Below are 18,384 nucleotides of genomic sequence, written 5' to 3' on the forward strand. Positions count from 1 at the left end.
AGTGGGGTTTGAACCTGGGTCTTCTGGTTCACAGGCGAGTGTGTTACCTGCTAGGCTACTACCTCCCTGTAATGTGTTTTTGATGGTTGCATGAACAGGTATGAATGTTGTGATAACGGCAGATGTCACACCTGTTCCGGATATTCTGGAACCCTCCGGAATATTGCTAGCTGCTCCGCGATGGCCGCAGATTACGTTCTACATTCCGGAGTGTAGTTTTTCTTACACTCTCACCAGCACACGTTTTTATAATAGCACCTCAAAAATACACCAATAAAATACGATGCTGACCAGATATCAGTCGAGATTTGAGGTGCGGCACCAGCGGGAGTTTATTACTAATAAAATCGTCACATCTGGCCCCCGGGTCCGGGCGCTAACGGGCTGTAAATGAGGCCCAGCGCCGTCCCCTCCTTCCTGTGCGTCGGGTGGGGGACGGGGGTCTTCTGCGTGCCTGTCTGGAAGGTCAGGGGCCGGAGGCTGTGTGGTTTGGGGCCTCTGGGGAGAGCTCAAGGCTTTCAGGGCACGACAGGAATGAATTTCTTTGACGGGCAGAACACACACACACACACACACTTCCCAGCATGCATTTGGACCTAGTGGCCCTTTCCAGTCTTCTTTGGCATTAAAAGTGGTGCCGGACCGCCAGAGATGAGCGTGTAAATGAAGGAGCTGCGTTCCTGAGCCGCTGGACGTGGAGGTGCTGGTGTCATCGGGAGTGTTTTAATGGCCGGTGGCCTCGCAGTAAACCGCGTGACAGGCGCTTTGTGCGCTTGCCTGATTGACCGCCGCTGGCCGCGTGGAGGGGGGGTGGTCCGGTGTCTTTGTTGTGATTGGCGGGTTCGGGTTTCTGTGTAAATGGCGTCAGATCGGGTGTCGGTGTGGAGAAAGGGAAGCCGCCGGTTCTCACACTCGCTCACCTGAGAAACGCCGCGTTATTTAAGGCGCCAGGTTCACTGGCTCGCCGGTCAGGATTCTGGAATAAAAGTCGACCCGAGGATCTATGTGCATGTCCGCTTCCGACATGTCTGTAACAAATCGCAATATTCAATATTTCAGCGGAACATGATTGATTTTTTACGCATGTTAAGTGTTCATTGCTTCACTTTGACGTATCCGGCAACACCACTACTTGGTGCAGGTGACATGTTGGCGGGAAGGGATTCGGGGGAAATAAACAGGACTTCCTGTCTACAGGAGCGAGTGGAAGGCCGTCATTTGTCACCCATTGTATGAACACCGTGTTTACATTCACATCATCTGTTTCTGGCTTTTGTCATGAGGGTGGAGGAAGTCACCCCTGGTTTGGTGAATCTGCTCACGGTTCCAGCTTTCACTTCTGGGATTGCTGTTTTGATGCATCAGCTGTGGGAAATTAATTTTTGAATAAATGATCGACTTATTGACTTTTGAAACTTCGTAAAGTGTCTTGGTAATCCGAGAGAAGAACTGACCCGTTCAATATGCATTCAGATGGTTGCATTATAAACAATTGGTCAGTGTGGTGAGGGGGCGGGGTCTAGCTCAGGCTGTGGGTGGAGTCGGAATGTTTTCATTCCTGGCTATTTGTCTCTGCAAATCCCCATTCCACGAATTTCCCCATTTCACTAATAAAGTTTTTTTGTCCAAATTATTTGATTCATTGATGACAGCGTTGGACGGTCAGAATGAGAGAGACTTGAGGACAGGAAGCTCTCCTGGAGCTGGGTTGGGTTTCCTCTGGCTGCAGGAAAGGAAGGGAATCGTCTCCCGGTTTTTTCGGGGGGACGTTTATTTTGACCCCGGTCCAGACACTCCGGCCCAGTCGCCACGCTCAAGGTTTGCGTTTCCCATCGCCCGTGCCCAGGATCTGTTCGGCAAAAATGTACTATGAAAATATGCCTTTGTGTGGGAAGAGGGGATTTTAGGAGGCCGGTGCTCCGCGCTGCTCAACATGATATGAGAACGTTCCGGTGCTACTTTACAGAGAACGGTGCATTTTTAGCATGACTTGAGACATTTGGGTCACAGTGATAGTGGTCATATCACGATTTCTCAAGAAAATGTGCAATACCGATATCTATGATGACACCAAAAAATATCGAAATATTAGCACAAACAGCAGTCCATTCCTGAGGAACTTCTTGAGCATCATTTTGGGAATAATACCACCGTTGCCAATGACGACATGCCCTTACGTCTGAATGGGGAGGGGTCACTGTTCCAACAGCTGCAACTTCCTGCTCGCAGTTTGTCTGTGCTCCGCCCCTTCCTCTAGATAACCAAGGTGGTGACCGTTATGTGTGGCAGCCTCTGGATACCCATGATGCACTGCAGGTTGGTCGCGATGGTGAAAGCGTCAGTGGCATCTACCGACCTCTTCATGGGTCACGGAGAGGAAGCGCCGCAACCCAGACCGGGTGTTTACGGACGAAAAGGGGCTAAAAGCGCGGGAATGCCGCGGTGACCTTTCAGTCGGGGGCTGGACCCAGAATGCACCAGTGCCAAGCAGGGAGGCGTACGCGTCAGTCTGTGGGAAACTTCCTGTTGCCCCTGCAGGGTATTTTCTTCATTTGTTTATTTGGGAGTAAGTGTGTGTGTGTGTGTGTGTGTGTGTATGAGCTGTGCGTGACTCTAATCTGCTGAACTTGGCCTCTGCGTCGCCCGGCAATCCGACACCGCGCCACATCCTGCGTCCTCCTCCTCTGCCCCGCCCCCCAGGCCGGTACTTTCCTTCTCCGTTTTTGTCATGTCCGCCTTTTTTCTTGCTGAAATACCAACCAGAGGCCTTTTAGAACCGGAAACGTAACGTTCCACCTCGCAGCCGCTGCGAACCACATCAGTCGTGCCTGTTGGGCCGCTGTGAGTCCGCCGCTTTTGTCCATTGTTGGAAATGCCAGCGGACGGCGCGCCGCGCCCCCCCACGCCCGCGCTCTTCTCATCAAACTACAGAAGGCCTGTTTTTGTGCCACTGGGGTGGGCAGCGGCCGCCAGTTATTGAGGAGTCTTTCTGGACTTGATTTTCGGCCCTGGGCTGGGTGTCTGCTGTCTCCCATGGAACAAACGCATGCTGTTCCGCTGCACCCGCTCCTCGCGGCACGGAACGCCATCCCTGCTCCTGCGTCTTACGATGACGGAAGGAGAAGAAGAAGAAGGAAATGTAATTTGCAGAATTAGGTTAACTGGCATCCAATTAGATCTGACCTGGAATGGCAGCAAGTAGGGTCCAGTTCCCAAACAAGGACAACAGAGAGTTTTATAGCCAGGGTTCTGTGTTCTAGGTATTTTATTCTAGCTAACTGCATTCTGATTGGTCCATGCAGCGTCGCTATCTGAACTGTGATTGTCACATGATACTAATATGCTTTTGATGTGATGAATTGACAGTCAGAATGAGGAAGTGGCCCCGTAGTCAGAAGGTTGCCGGTTCGAATCCCGATCCGCCAAGGTGCCACTGAGCAAAGCACCGTCCCCACACACTGCTCCCCGGGCGCCTGTCATGGTGCCCGCTGCTCACTCAGGGTGCAGAGGACAAATTTCACTGTGTGCACCGTGTGCTGTGTATCAGTGACAATCACTTCACTTTTTTTCTGAGAGCTGTCAATCATGCCTACAGGCTCCTCCCCTTTTCAAACTTTGTCCAACAAAACGTGCCGGGTGGTACTGTAGTTGGTTCCTTATTTCAGAGGACAGTGATTATGATGCGTTAAGACAGAAATTCATGTATGCAGGAAAATTGTGATTTAGGCTACAATTCTACCTCCTGCTGATGGAGTGGGGCGGCGGCTTGATTAGTAAAACCCCGCGATCGAGTTCCCGCCGCAGCTGTGATGGTGTGCCTGTGTGCTGTGACGATTCGTCTACAGCAGGCTTGTCCAAACTGTTTCCATGTATAGGAACATGTAGGAATGGCTGGGCCACCCACTGGAGGTGAGGGACGTTGTCTCACGTTGTCCGTAGGCCAAATTTGTGCGGGGTTAGGGGGGTCACGACCCCTGCAAAAATCTGATCCAGCCATATAATCAAACCATTCCGATTAATAAATACATTCATTATCTTGCATTAATAACTTGTTGGTTTTCTTAATTGATTTCATTTGCCAAATAATGGCATGTTTAATCATCCGGTAAAGTTACACAGCCCCTGCAGAACACTTGGTATCACCCAACCCTGCTGGTTTTTTGAGGTTATTGAACATTCATCATTTCAGGGGATTCCTACACTTCTGATCGTTCTGGGTGTATTTTGTGCATCTGTAAACTGTGGCCGTTGTGCCATTCTGTGGGTTCGACTGTGATGGTGTTCTGTCGCATCCCTTCACACAGACCGGTTTTACACTCTGGCGCATGAGGCTGGAGAAGGAGAGATGCATTCTGGGTGGGAGAGGATGAATTTATGGGCAATTTGTAAGTGTTATAAACAGGACGCATTCCTGCCGTAATTCCGGACATCTGGAATGCACCAGCCTGCCTGGTTTTCTCCTCCTGTTCTCTCCGCACCGGGTGGGTTATGGAAGCCGGGGCTGAGGCCAGGCTCCCATCTCTGGGGCTTCTTTCAGATGAGGGACCGTGTTGGTGTGGCGCAGCGCTGCTGCAGCTCATGTGCGTTTAAACCGAGAAGTCCGTCCCGGACTTTTCGTTGGATTTAGTATCGTCACAACGCTGAGAATTTGGGATAAACCCCCCATTTCCCGTCTCTCTCTCACACACACATATCACTGTTGTTGCAGTGAGGAGGATTCATGCACGTGTGGAAAGTTCTGGATGAAAGTGATTTTTTTTACGTCAATACATTTTTTTTTTGACAATATGTGATTTGTTATTGATATTTTTGGAAGGTTTTGCATATTGTTCGTGCTTCTTTCTGGTGTGGAATTGTGTACCCATAGCAGTGTCTCTGAATTCCATGCACCCAAAAAACTCAATTTTTGTCACTCGTCATCGGCAAAAAAGATCATGTTACTGAATGACAGTTCAGCTCTGTTATTTTTTCTTATTCTGGACTCATCCAAATGGAAATATATGTCACAGTGCTGTGTCACTGTGTTTTCGAGGTGTGACTCGGACCCCTCTGTGACAGGGGGCGGGGTTTGGGCATCACGCCGCCTCTCATTCAATTTCGTTCCTCTGTTGCAGAACTCTATGAACCTGCCCCCCGACAAAGCCCGCCTCCTGCGCCAGTACGACAGCGAGAAGAAATGGGACCTCATATGTGACCAGGTGACCACGCCCTTCTACCCACCTTCATTGTTGCAAATGGTTCTACAAATCACATTTACATTTATGTCATTAATCAGACGCACTTATCCAGAGCGACTATACAGTCAGTAGTTACAGGGACAGTCCCCCCCCCCTGGAGACACTCAGGGTTAAGTGTCCTGCTCAGGGACACAATGCTAGTAAGTGGGGTGTGAACCTGGGCCTTCTGGTTCATAGTCGAGTGTGTTACCCACTAGGCTACTACCACAAATGACTTCCAGAAATGATATTGGTTCCTAGCTCCTGCGTTTTCGGTGCAGCCATAGAAACCACGTAGAACCTTATTGTCTGGATTTTTTTGTCAGGAACGGTTCCAGGTGAAGAACCCCCCACACACGTACATCCAGAAGTTGCGTGGATACTTAGACCCCCGGAGTCACGCGCAAGGTGAGACTTTTTCCCAGCAACTGAGCCGATCCTCAACAGAAGCTCTCGATAAGCATCAGACCAACCCGAGAATTCCTCTGCGCCCCCCACAGAAATTCCGCAGGCGGGTTCAGGAATCCACCAAGGTCCTGAGGGAGCTGGAGATATCGCTGCGGACCAATCACATCGGGTAAGATATCAACGTACGGTGGTCCAGGCCTGCAAAGCACCCCAACCATCAATACAATCATTTTATTACTTTCCTTACATAATTCAGACTGTTAGAAGGTTACAAGTTAGTTCAAGTTTTCTCTGAAGAGGAAGGTCTTCAGCTGCCGTTTGAAAATACTCAGCGACTGAGCTGTTCTGACCTCGAGGGGAAGTTCATTCCACCACCGAGGGCTCAAGACAGAGAAGAGGGCAGGGCACATTTAGATGAGGGCCTTCCTCATATCTTCAGAGATGGAGGGACCAGGCGAGCAGGACTGGAGGGTCGGAGAACACGAGGTGCAGTGTGAGGTATAATGATGGCTCAGAGGTTGGATGGTGTGGAGAAGTTGGGAAGGTTGTAGGGGTGGTGTGGAGATGTTGGGAAGGTTGTGGGGGTGGTGTGGAGAAGTTGGGAAGGTTGTAGGGGTGGTGTGGGGAAGTTGTGAAGGTTGTAGGGGTGGTGTGGGGAAGTTGGGAAGGTTGTAGGGGTGGTGTGGAGAAGTTGTGAAGGTTGTAGGGGTGGTGTGGAGAAGTTGGGAAGGTTTTAGGGATGGTGTTGAGAAGGTTGTAGGGGGTGTGTGGAGAAGTTGTGAAGGTTGTGGGGGTGGTGTGTTGGGGTAGGGGTGGTATGGAGAAATTGGGATGGTTTGTAGGGGTGGTGTGGAGTATGTTGGAAGGTTGTGGGGGGTGGTGTGGAGAAGTTGGGAAGGTTGTAGGGGTGGTGTGGAGAAGTTGGGAAAGTTGTGGGGTGTGTGGAGATGTTGGGAAGGTTGTGGGGGTGGTGTGGAGAAGTTGTGAAGGTTGTAGGGTTGGTGTTGGAGAAGTTGGGAAAGTTGTGGGGTGTGTGGAGAAGTTGTGAAGGTTTTGGGGGTGGTGTGTTGGTGTAGGGGTGGTGTGGAGAAATTGGGAAGGTTGTAGGGGTGGTGTGGAGATGTTGGGAAGGTTGTGGGGGGGTGTGTGGAGAAGTTGTGAAGGTTGTAGGGGGGGTGGAGAAGTTGGGAGGTTGTAGGGGTGGTGTGGAGAAGTTGGGAAGGTTTTAGGGATGGTGTTGAGAAGGTTGTAGGGGTGGTGTGGAGAAGTTGGGAAGGTTGTAGGGGTGGTGTGGAGAAGTTGGGAAGGGTGTAGGGGTGGTGTGGAGAAGTTGGGAAAGTTGTGGGGTGTGTGGAAATGTTGGGAAGGTTGTGGGGGTGGTGTGGAGAAGTTGGGAAAGTTGTGGGGTGTGTGGAGAAGTTGTGAAGGTTGTGGGGGTGGTGTGTTGGGTAGGGGTGGTGTGGAGAAATTGGGAAGGTTGTAGGGTGGTGTGGTGTGGAGAAATTTGTAGGGGTGGTGTGGAGAAGTTTGTAGGGGTGGTGTGGAGAAGTTGGGAGGGTGGGGTGGTGTGGAGAATTTGAGAAGGTTGCGTATTGAGTATTAGTTGTAGACGTCGGCTGGTGTTCAGAGGTGGACCTGCTAGTAATCCAGTCCTCAGATTACTCGGTTACTCCTGTTTCTGTTCCGTTGTAGAGGTGGAAGTAGAGCAGGACAACGCTGGTCGGAGTTCCCGAGCAGGTTTGACTGGCTGCCGTGTCCCAATTCGAACGGCACAGGGTGTCAGATTCTCATCATTTTCCCATCATGCTCAGCGTCATTATTGAATGGGGTGACGTGATGTGCCGCCCAGCTGCGCCTGTCGCTTTGTGTTCGTTTGGTTCAGGGTTGGAGGGTGAAGGTGCGGTGTGGGATGTGTCTCGATCCGTCCACCTCCTGGTCTGCAGAGCGACGGACAGCCTGTGGAACGGGGGTGCTGACGTCAGCTTTTTTTGTTCCTCCTCGGCTCCCTGGTGCCCAGTTGTGGGCTCGGGCCCGTCGTCTCTCCCCGGCACAGATGGTTCTCATCGCGCGTCTGCAGGGACAGGAAACACGTCTCAGAAGAGGACCTGCTTGGAGACGCGCGCTCCCGTTGGACTCCGTCTGGCCGGTGATTCAGGCTCAGACGTGGATCTGTCTTTGTTTTCCGCCCCTTGGCTCTAATGCTTTTCCCAGATGCCGAGCGGCGCGGGGCTATTTTCGGACACTTTCTCTCCGGGACGGGGGTCTGTTCGTCACTCCGGCTCCGAACTCTGCCCCCTTTTTCCGACGTGTTATTCCTCCGCGTGCCGAGCCAATCTGAAGCAGCATCTGGCAGGACAGGAAAGGGGGGCGGGGAGGCAGACAGGAAACTGACGGTCGGGCCTCAACCTCACGCGCTTTTTATACCCAGAAACCCCCTCTCTCTGCCGATCTCTCTTCCTTTGTCTGTTCAGTTTACCTTCTACCTCCCTCTCTCTCTCTCTCTCTCACACACACAGGATCTTATAATGAATGCTGCGGCTGCAGCCCTGTCTGCAATGAATCAGCAACAGTGTGTGTGTGTGTGTGAATAGGTCAGAAACAGAAACCCCCTTTCTGTTTCTGACCTATTTCACGCGTCCAAAAATCTTCTGAAAGCGAAGGTGAAGTGATTGTCATTGTGAGTCACTGCAGCACAGCACACGGTGACACAACGAAACGTGTCCTCTGTATTTAACCATCACCCTTGGTGAGCAGTGGGCACCATGACAGGCGCCCGGGGAGCAGTGTGTGGGGACGGTACCTTCATCAAGGGGACCTCAGTGGCACCTTGGCAGATCGGGATTCGAACCCGCAACCTTCTGACTACCTTCTTTAACCACTAGGCCACCACGTCCCCTGTTTTGCCCCCGTTCTGTTTGCATCTCAGGGGGAGAAACGTAATGAACCCGCCTACATGCCCTCTGACTGCTTCACTTTGTCCTTTGACCTCCTCCCTGCTGACTCCGCCCCTTTTTTGCTACAGTTGGGTGAGAGAGTTCCTCAACGATGAGAACAGAGGCCTGGACATCCTGGTCAAATACCTGTCTTTTGCACAGTGTGCTGTTATGTAAGTACACACAGACATACACACACACACACACACACACACACACACACACACACAGGTTTGTGCTGAAGCTGCTGCATAGACGCTGTGCCTGTGGGCGTGGCCAGGTCCAATGTGTTGCACGTGTCTGCTGCGCTGCTCCACCTCCCGGCCATATTGCTGTGCCCGAGCGGTGCCCTGAACCTGCCCCTAACCAGACCCCTCCCTTCTTGTATGTCCACGTGGGTGTGGTCTGTCTGTCTGTGTGTCTGTCTGCTCGTCCGTCGGTCTGTCCACTCACGCCGCAGGCTGGATTTCGAGGGGCTGGACAACGGGGAGGTCGGCACGCTGGACAAGTCCAGGTCCTGGAGCCGCTCCATCGAGGACCTGCACCAGAGCGGCAGCCGGCCCTTCTGCAACACGCTGGTGCGCTCGGCGCGCCAGTCTGTCCTGCGGTGCGTATCACGGCCCCGCCCTGCCCTGCCCCGCCCGAGCTGCTCCACCCACTAACACCCGCCCCGCTGCTGCAGAGCCTCTCATACCAGTCTACAGAAAAGCTGGGCGAGACATGCAGGCCTCCTCAAAGTAAAGGATCCATCACACAACACGCAGCGGAACAGTCTAGAACGCGTTCTGGATGACGAGGGCGTGATCTCGTGATCTTTCCAGGCTGTTGAGAGGTCACGCTACGTGCTCCTTGGTCGGTGGATGGTGGCCACACGAAGGAAAGGAAACACTCACACTTTGCAGGAGGCTTTTTATGGACCGAAAAAATGATATTACAATATCGGCAACATCTGGCTGTCTATGACCCTGATACACACACACACACACACACACACTTCGATATATAACAGGAGTTATATATGTGTGATCCACACACAGCTGCCGCACATCAGCATACAGAGAACCAGGGTAACGCGATCTCCCAGCATGCACCGGGCTCTAGCCACACTGCCCATCTTGCTTTCGGCGGAGCGCCACATGCATGCGAGACCCGGCTGGTGGGCGGAGCTCTCGCTTCCTGTACAGGAAGAGCAGGGCCGACGACATGACGTGCGGAGGACATGCTGTGTCCTGAATGTGCACTCGAAAACGTTCAAAATATATAATAAACATTTAAATATAATATCGTCCAGATTGCAGTTTTCTTCTGTTTTGCACAGATTTTGATGTTCCATGAAGAAACGAGCAGTTACAGCTCGAGACGTGATCTTTGCGAGGGCCATAAACAGGCCTGTCTGATCCCCGCTGGTGGCTGCCGGGATGAAACGGGGCCGCGGACCCCCGCGTAGATCCCCGCAGGCCACCCCTGTTGCTCACATGTGCTGTTTGTTAACAGTTACGGCTCGGCCAGCAACAGCAGAACCATCAAGAACTCTCGGCTGGTCAGCCAGAAGGACGACGTGCACGTGTGCATCATGTGTTTACGGGCCATCATGAATTACCAGGTACGGCAAATTATGGTAAAATGCCTCAGCAGACCTCGTAAAACTACCCCTTCCGTAGCTGATGCTCCCCCGACAGGCCACGGTGGGAAGTGCATGCGGTTAGGTCCAATGCAGATGTGAAGTGGCCTGGATCCTCTGCAGGTTCCCACTTTCTCGTGATCTTTCCTTCATGTGATCTTTCTCTTGTAGTACGGCTTCAACCTGGTCATGTCCCACCCTCATGCGGTCAATGAAATTGCACTGAGCCTGAACAACAGGAACTCCCGGTAAGATGCCGCCGACCTCCACCGGTTCCCTAATCCCCCTTTTATACATGAGCACGTCCTCCATCAACACCAGCATTCCCCACACGTTCCGCCGTGTTACAGCATCAGGAAAATACGGCCCAGGGGGGTAGTAGCGGGTAACACACTCGTGTATGGACCAGAAGACCCAGGTTCAAACCCCACCATCGTGTCCCTGAGCAGGACACTTAACCCTGAGTGTCTCCAGGGGGGGACTGTCCCTGTAACTACTGACTGTAAGGGTGGTGGGGTACTGAAAGTAGTGGTGGATGTAGCCTAGTGAGTAACACACTCGCGTACGGACCAGAAGACCCAGGTTCAAACCCCACTTACTACCTGTCCCTGAGCAAGACACTTAACCCTGGGTGTCTCCAGGGGGGGACTGTCCCTGTAACTACTGACTGTTAGTCGCTCTGGATAAGGGCGTCTGGTAAATGCTGTAAATGTAAATTTCTGCAAAAGTGAAGCATTTTTCCTGAATAAAAGATCCCAGCTACTGTGGGTGGGTCGTTTTTGTACCCTGGGTAATCCTATCTCTGTCTTTTGTAGAGATCCTGTTTTTCCAACACCGTGTGTGTGTGTGTGTGTGTGTGTGTGCACAAGCCTCAGAGCTGCTGTGGGTTTTTGTCCACAGGACAAAGGCCCTGGTGCTGGAGCTCCTGGCTGCTGTGTGTCTGGTTCGAGGGGGGCATGAGATCATTCTCTCGGCCTTCGACAACTTCAAAGAGGTACCACCTGAAGTGCTGCACCCTGCCCCGTGTGGTGTCCAGTGGACACACACTGCCTCACCGCCGCCTGCTCTCTGGTGGTTTTTTTCCCGAGGACCTGCAGTCCAGATGTCCCTGTAGGCATTTCCTCCAACCAGGGACATGGAGGCAGAACAATGGAGTGTGTGTGTGTGTGTGTTTTCAGGGTATTTTTCTCATTAAGGCGCTAGATCTATATCAACAGTGGGCAAAGATAAGGATCTGTTCCCTGGGTGGGCGGGGAAAAAAGAGAGTGTGTGTGTGTGTGTTAAAAACATGGGGGGTGGGGCTTATCTAGTCGTAACACTGACACCCGATCCAGAGAGGGGAGATTACTGGCTCCGTAACCACGGCGACACACATCTACTGGCATATCCATCAGGATGCACCGAAAAGTGCAGAACCGTGAGCCGACCTCCAGCGCCGACCCCGGGTGCTGCAAACAGCTCAGGCTCGGCCGGGTCCATGCTACATATTCATAATCGGTCTGGGGGCTGCGCAGAACATGTGGAGAACATTACCTTTGGAACAATGGGACATTGACTCTTTTTGTTTGGCCCGGGTTCTTGTGTACAGTTCCTCTGATTACGTGCACCGTGCTGGACATCAAACCTCCTGAAATACTGATACAGCAAGATGTGGTGATACAGTAGCAATTTCAACATTTATACAGTACAGTTTTTCTCAAAATGAATTAAATATGATTATGAGCATATATTTCCTGTCACCACTGATAAACAAAGTGCTCTTTTTTTCCTGGAACATTGTTTATTCAAATTATTAGGAACATTTTAGCTGCTATAATGAATAATAACAGAATATTTCCAAACATGGCGGCCTCGGATTAAAAGGCCCCGCCTCTTATGTAAATACCCTTGGACTCGTTTAAATTCAGACAGAACGTGTCATATGTCCAGGGGATTAAATGCTAACAGGGTGGTAGTGGCCTAGTGGGGTAACACACTCGCATATGAACCAGAAGACCCAGGTTCAAACCCCACTTACTACCATCGTGTCCCTGAGCAAGACACTTAACCCTGAGTGTCTCCAGGGGGGGGACTGTCCCTGTAACTACTGGTTGTAAGTCGCTCTGGATAAGGGCGTAAAATGAAATGAAAAAAATAATAAGTATTCCGTGTCTGTATTCATGTGGGCATGTGGTCTCGTGGCAGGTCTGTAAAGAGAAGCACCGCTTCGAGAAGCTGATGGACTACTTCCGCTGCGAGGAGGGCAACATCGATTTCATGGTGCGAAGCCGCCCAGAGCTCCTCCTTCTCCTCCCGTTTTACTCCGGTGTAAAAACACGGTGTCCCGTCTGTGTGGCAGGTGGCCTGCATGCAGTTCGTCAACATCGTGGTCCACTCGGTGGAGGACATGAACTTCCGCGTGCACCTGCAGTACGAGTTCACGAAACTCGGCCTCGACGACTTCTTAGAGGTGCGAGAAGCTCAGATCCCAGAGGATGTTGAACAAGTCCGAATCCTAACGGAGGGACTTTGTCTTCTTGCAGAAACTAAAGAACACGGAGAGTGACAAGCTGTCAGTGCAGATCCAGGCCTACCTGGACAACGTCTTCGACGTTGGTGGACTGCTGGAGGACGCCGAGACCAAGAACGTGGCCCTGGAGAAGGTGGAGGAACTCGAAGAGCATCTCTCCCACGTAAGCTCAGAGCCAGGGGATGGTTTCGTTTACCGCGCCCGATACCGCGGTAAAACGTGTGTGTAGGTACCGGAGACAGCGAGTGTGTGTCCAGTTTACTCTGGCCGCTCAGTAAATGCCACGATTGTTCCCCGGCAGCCAGGGCTTCTCCTGATCTCTGGCAGAACTCCTCGCTGCCAAAGGTCACAGGCCTGCATGCCGTCACTCTGGGAATTTCACAACAATTTCTGGCCCCCACACCCCCAAGAATCACGGGGGACGATTTACAAATTCCCCGTCGAAAGTGAAATGTCCGGGCCTTCTGCCAGCGCGTCTGCTGTGTCACGTTGGTGCAGGGACCAGGAGGGGAGGGGCCTCTGCTCTCTGATCATGTTTTCTGCCCATCATGCTGCCGTAGGTGACGGAGAAACTTCTGGATGTGGAGAACGAGACCATCATGAAAGTAGCCGAGCTGGAGAAGCAGCTGCTGCAGAAGGACAAGGACTTCCAGGCCATAAGGGTAACCTCACGATGACCTTAATAAACGTCCCGGGTGGGCGTGTGGGGCGAAGGTATGAACGTTGTCCGCCTGCCCGCCGATACAGGAGACGTACGAGTCGGCCAGCACGCAGGTGCACACGCTTCGCCGCGCGATCAAGGAGAAGGACGCCGCCTTCCAGAGGCACTTCAACATCGAGAAGCGGCTGCTGGAGCTGGAGCAGCAGGGCACCATCCGCCTCCGAAAGCAGCCGGACGGGGACATCTCCATCGAGGCCCTGGCCGCAGGTGGAGGGGTGGTGGCGTCTCTTTTCGGGGAGACCGGGGACGCCGCCGGCGTAGGTCCTGCCGGCCCCGGGACGGCGACAAGCCCTTTCCCTGCGTCCGTGCCTGTAGAGGTGGCTCCTCCTCCTCCCCCTCCCCCGCCCCCGCCTCCGCCCCCTCCTCCGCCTCTACCTGTCACCGGAGGTACTGCACTCATCCGGACACAGACAGCGAGCAGAGAGCGTAGCGTGCTAGTAAATCAGGACCGGTGGTGGAACCAGCCTCTTCATTGCATGTTCTGCCGTTGAGCTGTGATTCCGGGTCAGGACCGACTTTAGAAGCCCGACAGAATTCGGCGCGAGCACCAACCCGAGCCCGATAACATCCGACCCAAGTACAACGAGGGAGAGGAAAAGATCGGGTTTCTAACACAGTCGCCCTCATCGCTAGCCTCCGTTTCACCTCCTCAGCATCCGTTCCTGCATCTCACTCGCAAGAGTTAAAATGCATCATGTGACACGGGTGGCCCAGAATTTCTAACATCGAATAAGACAAATTTCATTATCTGGATTAGGGCATCTGATAAATGCTGTAAATGTATTAAGTGGTGGTGGCCTAGCGGGTAAGCACAAAGGACCCGTAATCAGAAGGTGCCACCGAGGTCCCCCCCCCCCACACACTGCTCCCCGGGCGCCTGTCACAAGGGTGACGGTTAAATACAGAGGACACGTTTCACCGTGTCACCGTGCTGCAGTTCACTTTTACCAATCGGCAAAACACATCATACGGAAAAGGATAGAGGTTCCGATCATTCACCACCCGACCCGAACCAACCCGACTAAAATGATAGAAATTGACCGGGTTGGGCTCAGGCCAAGATTTACAGCTCTTTACTTTATTTTACTTGACTTTACAGACACTTTTATCCAAAGCGACTTACAAGAGGACGACACCAGCAATTCTCATTCGGTTTCTATAGATTTTGCCCTGATAAGGCCCAACTTGTCAGGAATAGAACATGTAGGGAGTTGTTAAGGGCTGTTTTTAATTTTGTGAGTGTGTGTGCATGCGCGTGTGTTAGTGTCACACTCGTCTGAAATACTTTTTAAACGAGCTCTATCTATCCTGCAGTGGCAGGAACCGGGAATGTCAGGCACCTATTATACTGACTGAGCGAAGAACCGACGCCGTTTCAATTTTAGCCAAATCCAGGGTCACTGGGACCCGGCGCTGAGATGGTTCCACTCAGACAGGACGCGGAAGAACCTTTGTTCGAGAGAGCAGCTAGATGCCAAATGAGGTGTCCGACTCGCCATCGTCCTCCTGAGAAAACCCTTTGTCTTCTGCACCACAGGGCACAACGTTCCTGCGCCACCGCCGCCTCCACCTCTGATGGATGGTTTGCCATCTATGGTCCTGACTTCTGGGCTGTCAGGTGAGAACCCGCATCAGCATGTCGTCCAGTTCTCCTCGTGATTATGAACAGATCTGAGAGATCTGGTGAAGGAGAATGTCCGTCCAATAGTGTTGCTTTAAATGGTTTTGAACGTTTTGTGAACCGTACCCGACCCTTTAGCCATTAGAATCAAGAAGCCGATCAAGACCAAGTTTCGCCTGCCAGTCTTCAACTGGACAGCACTGAAGCCCAATCAGATCAACGGCACCGTCTTCAACGAGATTGATGACGAGCGGGTTCTCGAGGTGAGTGGAAATGCTGAGAATGAAGTTCCCTCATTTTATGAGACATCTACGAAGAAGAGACAGAAGGTCTTGTGTTCCTTCAGGAACTGGACCTGGAAAGGTTTGAGGAGCTGTTTAAGACCAAGGCCCAGGGCGCGGTGGTGGACCTGTCCTGCACTAAGAGCAAAGCCTCCCAGAAGGTCATCAACAAGGTCACCCTGCTGGATGCCAACCGCTCCAAGAACCTGGCCATCACGCTACGCAAGGCCAGCAAGACCACAGAGGAGATTTGCAAAGCCATTCAGACGTACGCCATTCTGCTGATTGTTGAGCCCGTTGGTCGTGTTCACTAACGTCACGCATCAGAAGCGCGGATAATTGCCATATTGGTGTTGGGCGTGGCCACGTTTGTGTACCAGGGGTATTAGGAGAACGTAACAGAGGAGAAAGGTAGAAGGTGGACCCTGCGCTTCACCTGGGCGTGTCACGTATTGACAGAAGCGGGGGTGTCCAGAAAAATGTCCAGAATGAGGAAATAGGGTTTGTCAGAGCTGTCAATCATGCCTACAGGCTCCTCCCCTTTTGAAACTCTGTTCATAAAAACGTCATTAAAGGTCATCTTCTGGGTGTCAGAAGGCCAACACATAGATAACTAGCAAGCAGACACTTCCTGTTTGCGCCTATAGACGTCCTTGATGTGACATTAGTGACCATGATTCAGCCATGAAGGTGCGATGCATCCAAATCTGAGTCAAGTAGCGCGTGAAATCGTGAAATTGATTTTCGGGGTTGTTAATTCTCACCGGGCTCCCCGCAGGTTTGACCTGAACGCCCTGCCCGTGGACTTTGTCGAGTGCCTCATGCGCTTCCTGCCGACGGACGCCGAGGTCAAGCTCCTGCGGCAGTACGAGCGCGAGCGGCGGCCGCTGGACCAGCTGGCTGAGGAGGACCGCTTCATGCTGCACTTCAGCAAGATCGAGCGGCTCACGCAGCGCATGAACATCATCACCTTCGTGGGGAACTTCACCGACAACGTCAACATGCTGATGCCGGTGGGTCAAGTGCGGCCTCTATTCCTTTTAGTTTTATTCTAGTCTTTGCGTCATTTTAGTCTTTATTAGTCTTAATCACGTCCAGACTCGTTTTAGTCTGAGGCTGAGCATTTTAGTCTTATTTTAGTCAGAATTATCCATGAATATTTTAATCTAGTGTTTTTTTATTAATGTACCGAGGAGAAAAGCTAAACACATCATTTTCTTTTACTCAAACCCATTTCATAATTAAAAAAGGTTAACTTATTATTATATTACAACTTATAAACTCAACTTATAAACTCAAGAATTCTCGACATCCGTTCCAGACACGGAATTTGCTGAGATTTTTTTGACACACAATTTGCTTTGTTTTCCACTTCATTGTAAAGAAAGTGTCTAAAGGTCTCCTGGCCATCTGTCAACCCACCAGAAATCTATTTAATACTGCTGTGACGTCATCCGAGTGTCCAGATGGGAGACGCAGGAAACAGAAAAACTGCATAAAAATAATAACGCGATTAAACGAGAGGAAATAACGTCTCGTCTTTGTCAACAGAAACAAGGAGACATTTTAGACATTTAGATATCTTTCATTATAGTCATCGTCACATGACCAGCATTTACGTTGCATCCGGGTAAAATGAAAATGGACGTGAACACTATACAGGATTTTGTGATGTACACTAAATCATTTATAAAGTTTTCCCACCTTTAATGTGTCATGTGACCTGAGCATAAACAGATAAACTGGTTGCATCCCTAAACATATTTTAGATCAACCCCAGACCAGAGCCGTATATACGTGCATACCGTTGCATCTTTAGAAAAAGTAGATCATTCGTTTGCAAAAATATTAAGTAATTTTTTTGTTAATGATCATTGTTGATTATAGTTAAACAGTTTCTTCATTTCCATTCCGTTGTCCAGCAACTGAACGGCATCATTGCGGCTTCAGCATCAGTGAAGTCTTCTCCAAAGTTAAAAAGGATGCTTGAGGTATTACATTTTTTAAAACCACATACCTGTAATAAACAAAGTTGTTCTGTGTTATTAACGTCACGTGTTCTTTTGCCCAAGATCATTCTGGCTCTGGGAAACTACATGAACAGCAGCAAGAGAGGCTCCGTGTATGGATTCAAACTCCAGAGCCTGGACCTGGTACGTCGTGGCTGAAGGACCAGGAGGCCGCCGGACTTCGGACAGCTAATGAGCGTCTTCTCCTTCCTGCAGCTGCTGGACACGAAGTCCACTGACCGGAAGATGACGCTGCTGCACTACATCGCCCTGGTGGTGAAGGAGAAGTATCCTGAACTGGCCACCTTCTACAACGAGCTGCACTTCGTGGACAAAGCTGCTGCAGGTAGATTTTCACGAGGAACACCACGTTGGAATGCAGGAAGTGTGGATAGAAGGTGTGTGTCTGTGTGTGTTCAGTGTCGTTGGAGAATGTGCTGCTGGACGTGAAGGAGCTGGGGAAAGGTATGGAGCTGATCAGGAGGGAGTGTAGCCTCCATGATCACTCGGTGCTCAAGGGCTTCCTCCACACCAGCGACGCCCAGCTGGACAAGCTGCAGAAAGACGCCAAGACTGCCGAGGTGCTTCATCTCACCCTGCCAGCCTGGCACCACCTAGCGCCTCCAGGAGAACAGAAAAAAACAACCTCTGATCTAACCGTGCTTCTAATTTTTTTTAGGAGGCCTTCAGCAATGTGGTGAACTACTTTGGTGAAACCGTGAGGACGACTCCACCTTCCGTCTTCTTCCCGGTGTTTGTACGCTTCATCAAGGCCTACAAGGTGATAAGACCTCACGAAAGGTCTTGTACTTTCTAACTATAGAAAAGGCGTGTTCTTCTGGAAAGCCCCCAGCAGAGAGGGGGAACAGATCTGGCCAGCTTCTTCCACTCTGCCCCTGGATGAGAGAACAGAGGCATCCAAAACAGGAAGACCCAGCTGGTCGGTCCTCCACACTGACCCAGCAGAGCTCCACCCAACCAACCTTTTCCTCAGATTGTTCTCATGTTGGATTTATGGGCCTTCACTCGGAAACGGGCCTCCAAAGGCCCAGTGTGTTTTTAGAG

At 51.4% G+C, this 18,384-nt stretch overlaps 1 protein-coding gene across 1 annotated transcript in view; it reads left to right on the forward strand.

Annotated features, from left to right (window-relative positions):
- Positions 1-18,384, forward strand: part of LOC114783543 (formin-like protein 3) — a 29,593-nt gene that overhangs the window by 6,686 nt on the left and 4,523 nt on the right. The window contains 23 exon segments of the mRNA XM_028969032.1: positions 5,115-5,198; positions 5,543-5,605; positions 5,607-5,624; positions 5,717-5,793; positions 8,647-8,730; positions 9,018-9,164; positions 10,052-10,160; positions 10,350-10,426; positions 11,079-11,172; positions 12,363-12,437; positions 12,517-12,627; positions 12,701-12,850; positions 13,248-13,349; positions 13,435-13,795; positions 14,946-15,026; positions 15,168-15,292; positions 15,376-15,578; positions 16,089-16,323; positions 17,233-17,301; positions 17,383-17,463; positions 17,536-17,665; positions 17,740-17,900; positions 17,999-18,100. Of these exon segments, the coding sequence (XP_028824865.1) occupies positions 5,115-5,198; positions 5,543-5,605; positions 5,607-5,624; positions 5,717-5,793; positions 8,647-8,730; positions 9,018-9,164; positions 10,052-10,160; positions 10,350-10,426; positions 11,079-11,172; positions 12,363-12,437; positions 12,517-12,627; positions 12,701-12,850; positions 13,248-13,349; positions 13,435-13,795; positions 14,946-15,026; positions 15,168-15,292; positions 15,376-15,578; positions 16,089-16,323; positions 17,233-17,301; positions 17,383-17,463; positions 17,536-17,665; positions 17,740-17,900; positions 17,999-18,100 (2,739 nt within the window).

This window comes from Denticeps clupeoides, unplaced genomic scaffold (assembly GCF_900700375.1).
Source record: "Denticeps clupeoides unplaced genomic scaffold, fDenClu1.1, whole genome shotgun sequence".
In the NCBI taxonomy this organism is placed as follows: domain Eukaryota; kingdom Metazoa; phylum Chordata; class Actinopteri; order Clupeiformes; family Denticipitidae; genus Denticeps; species Denticeps clupeoides.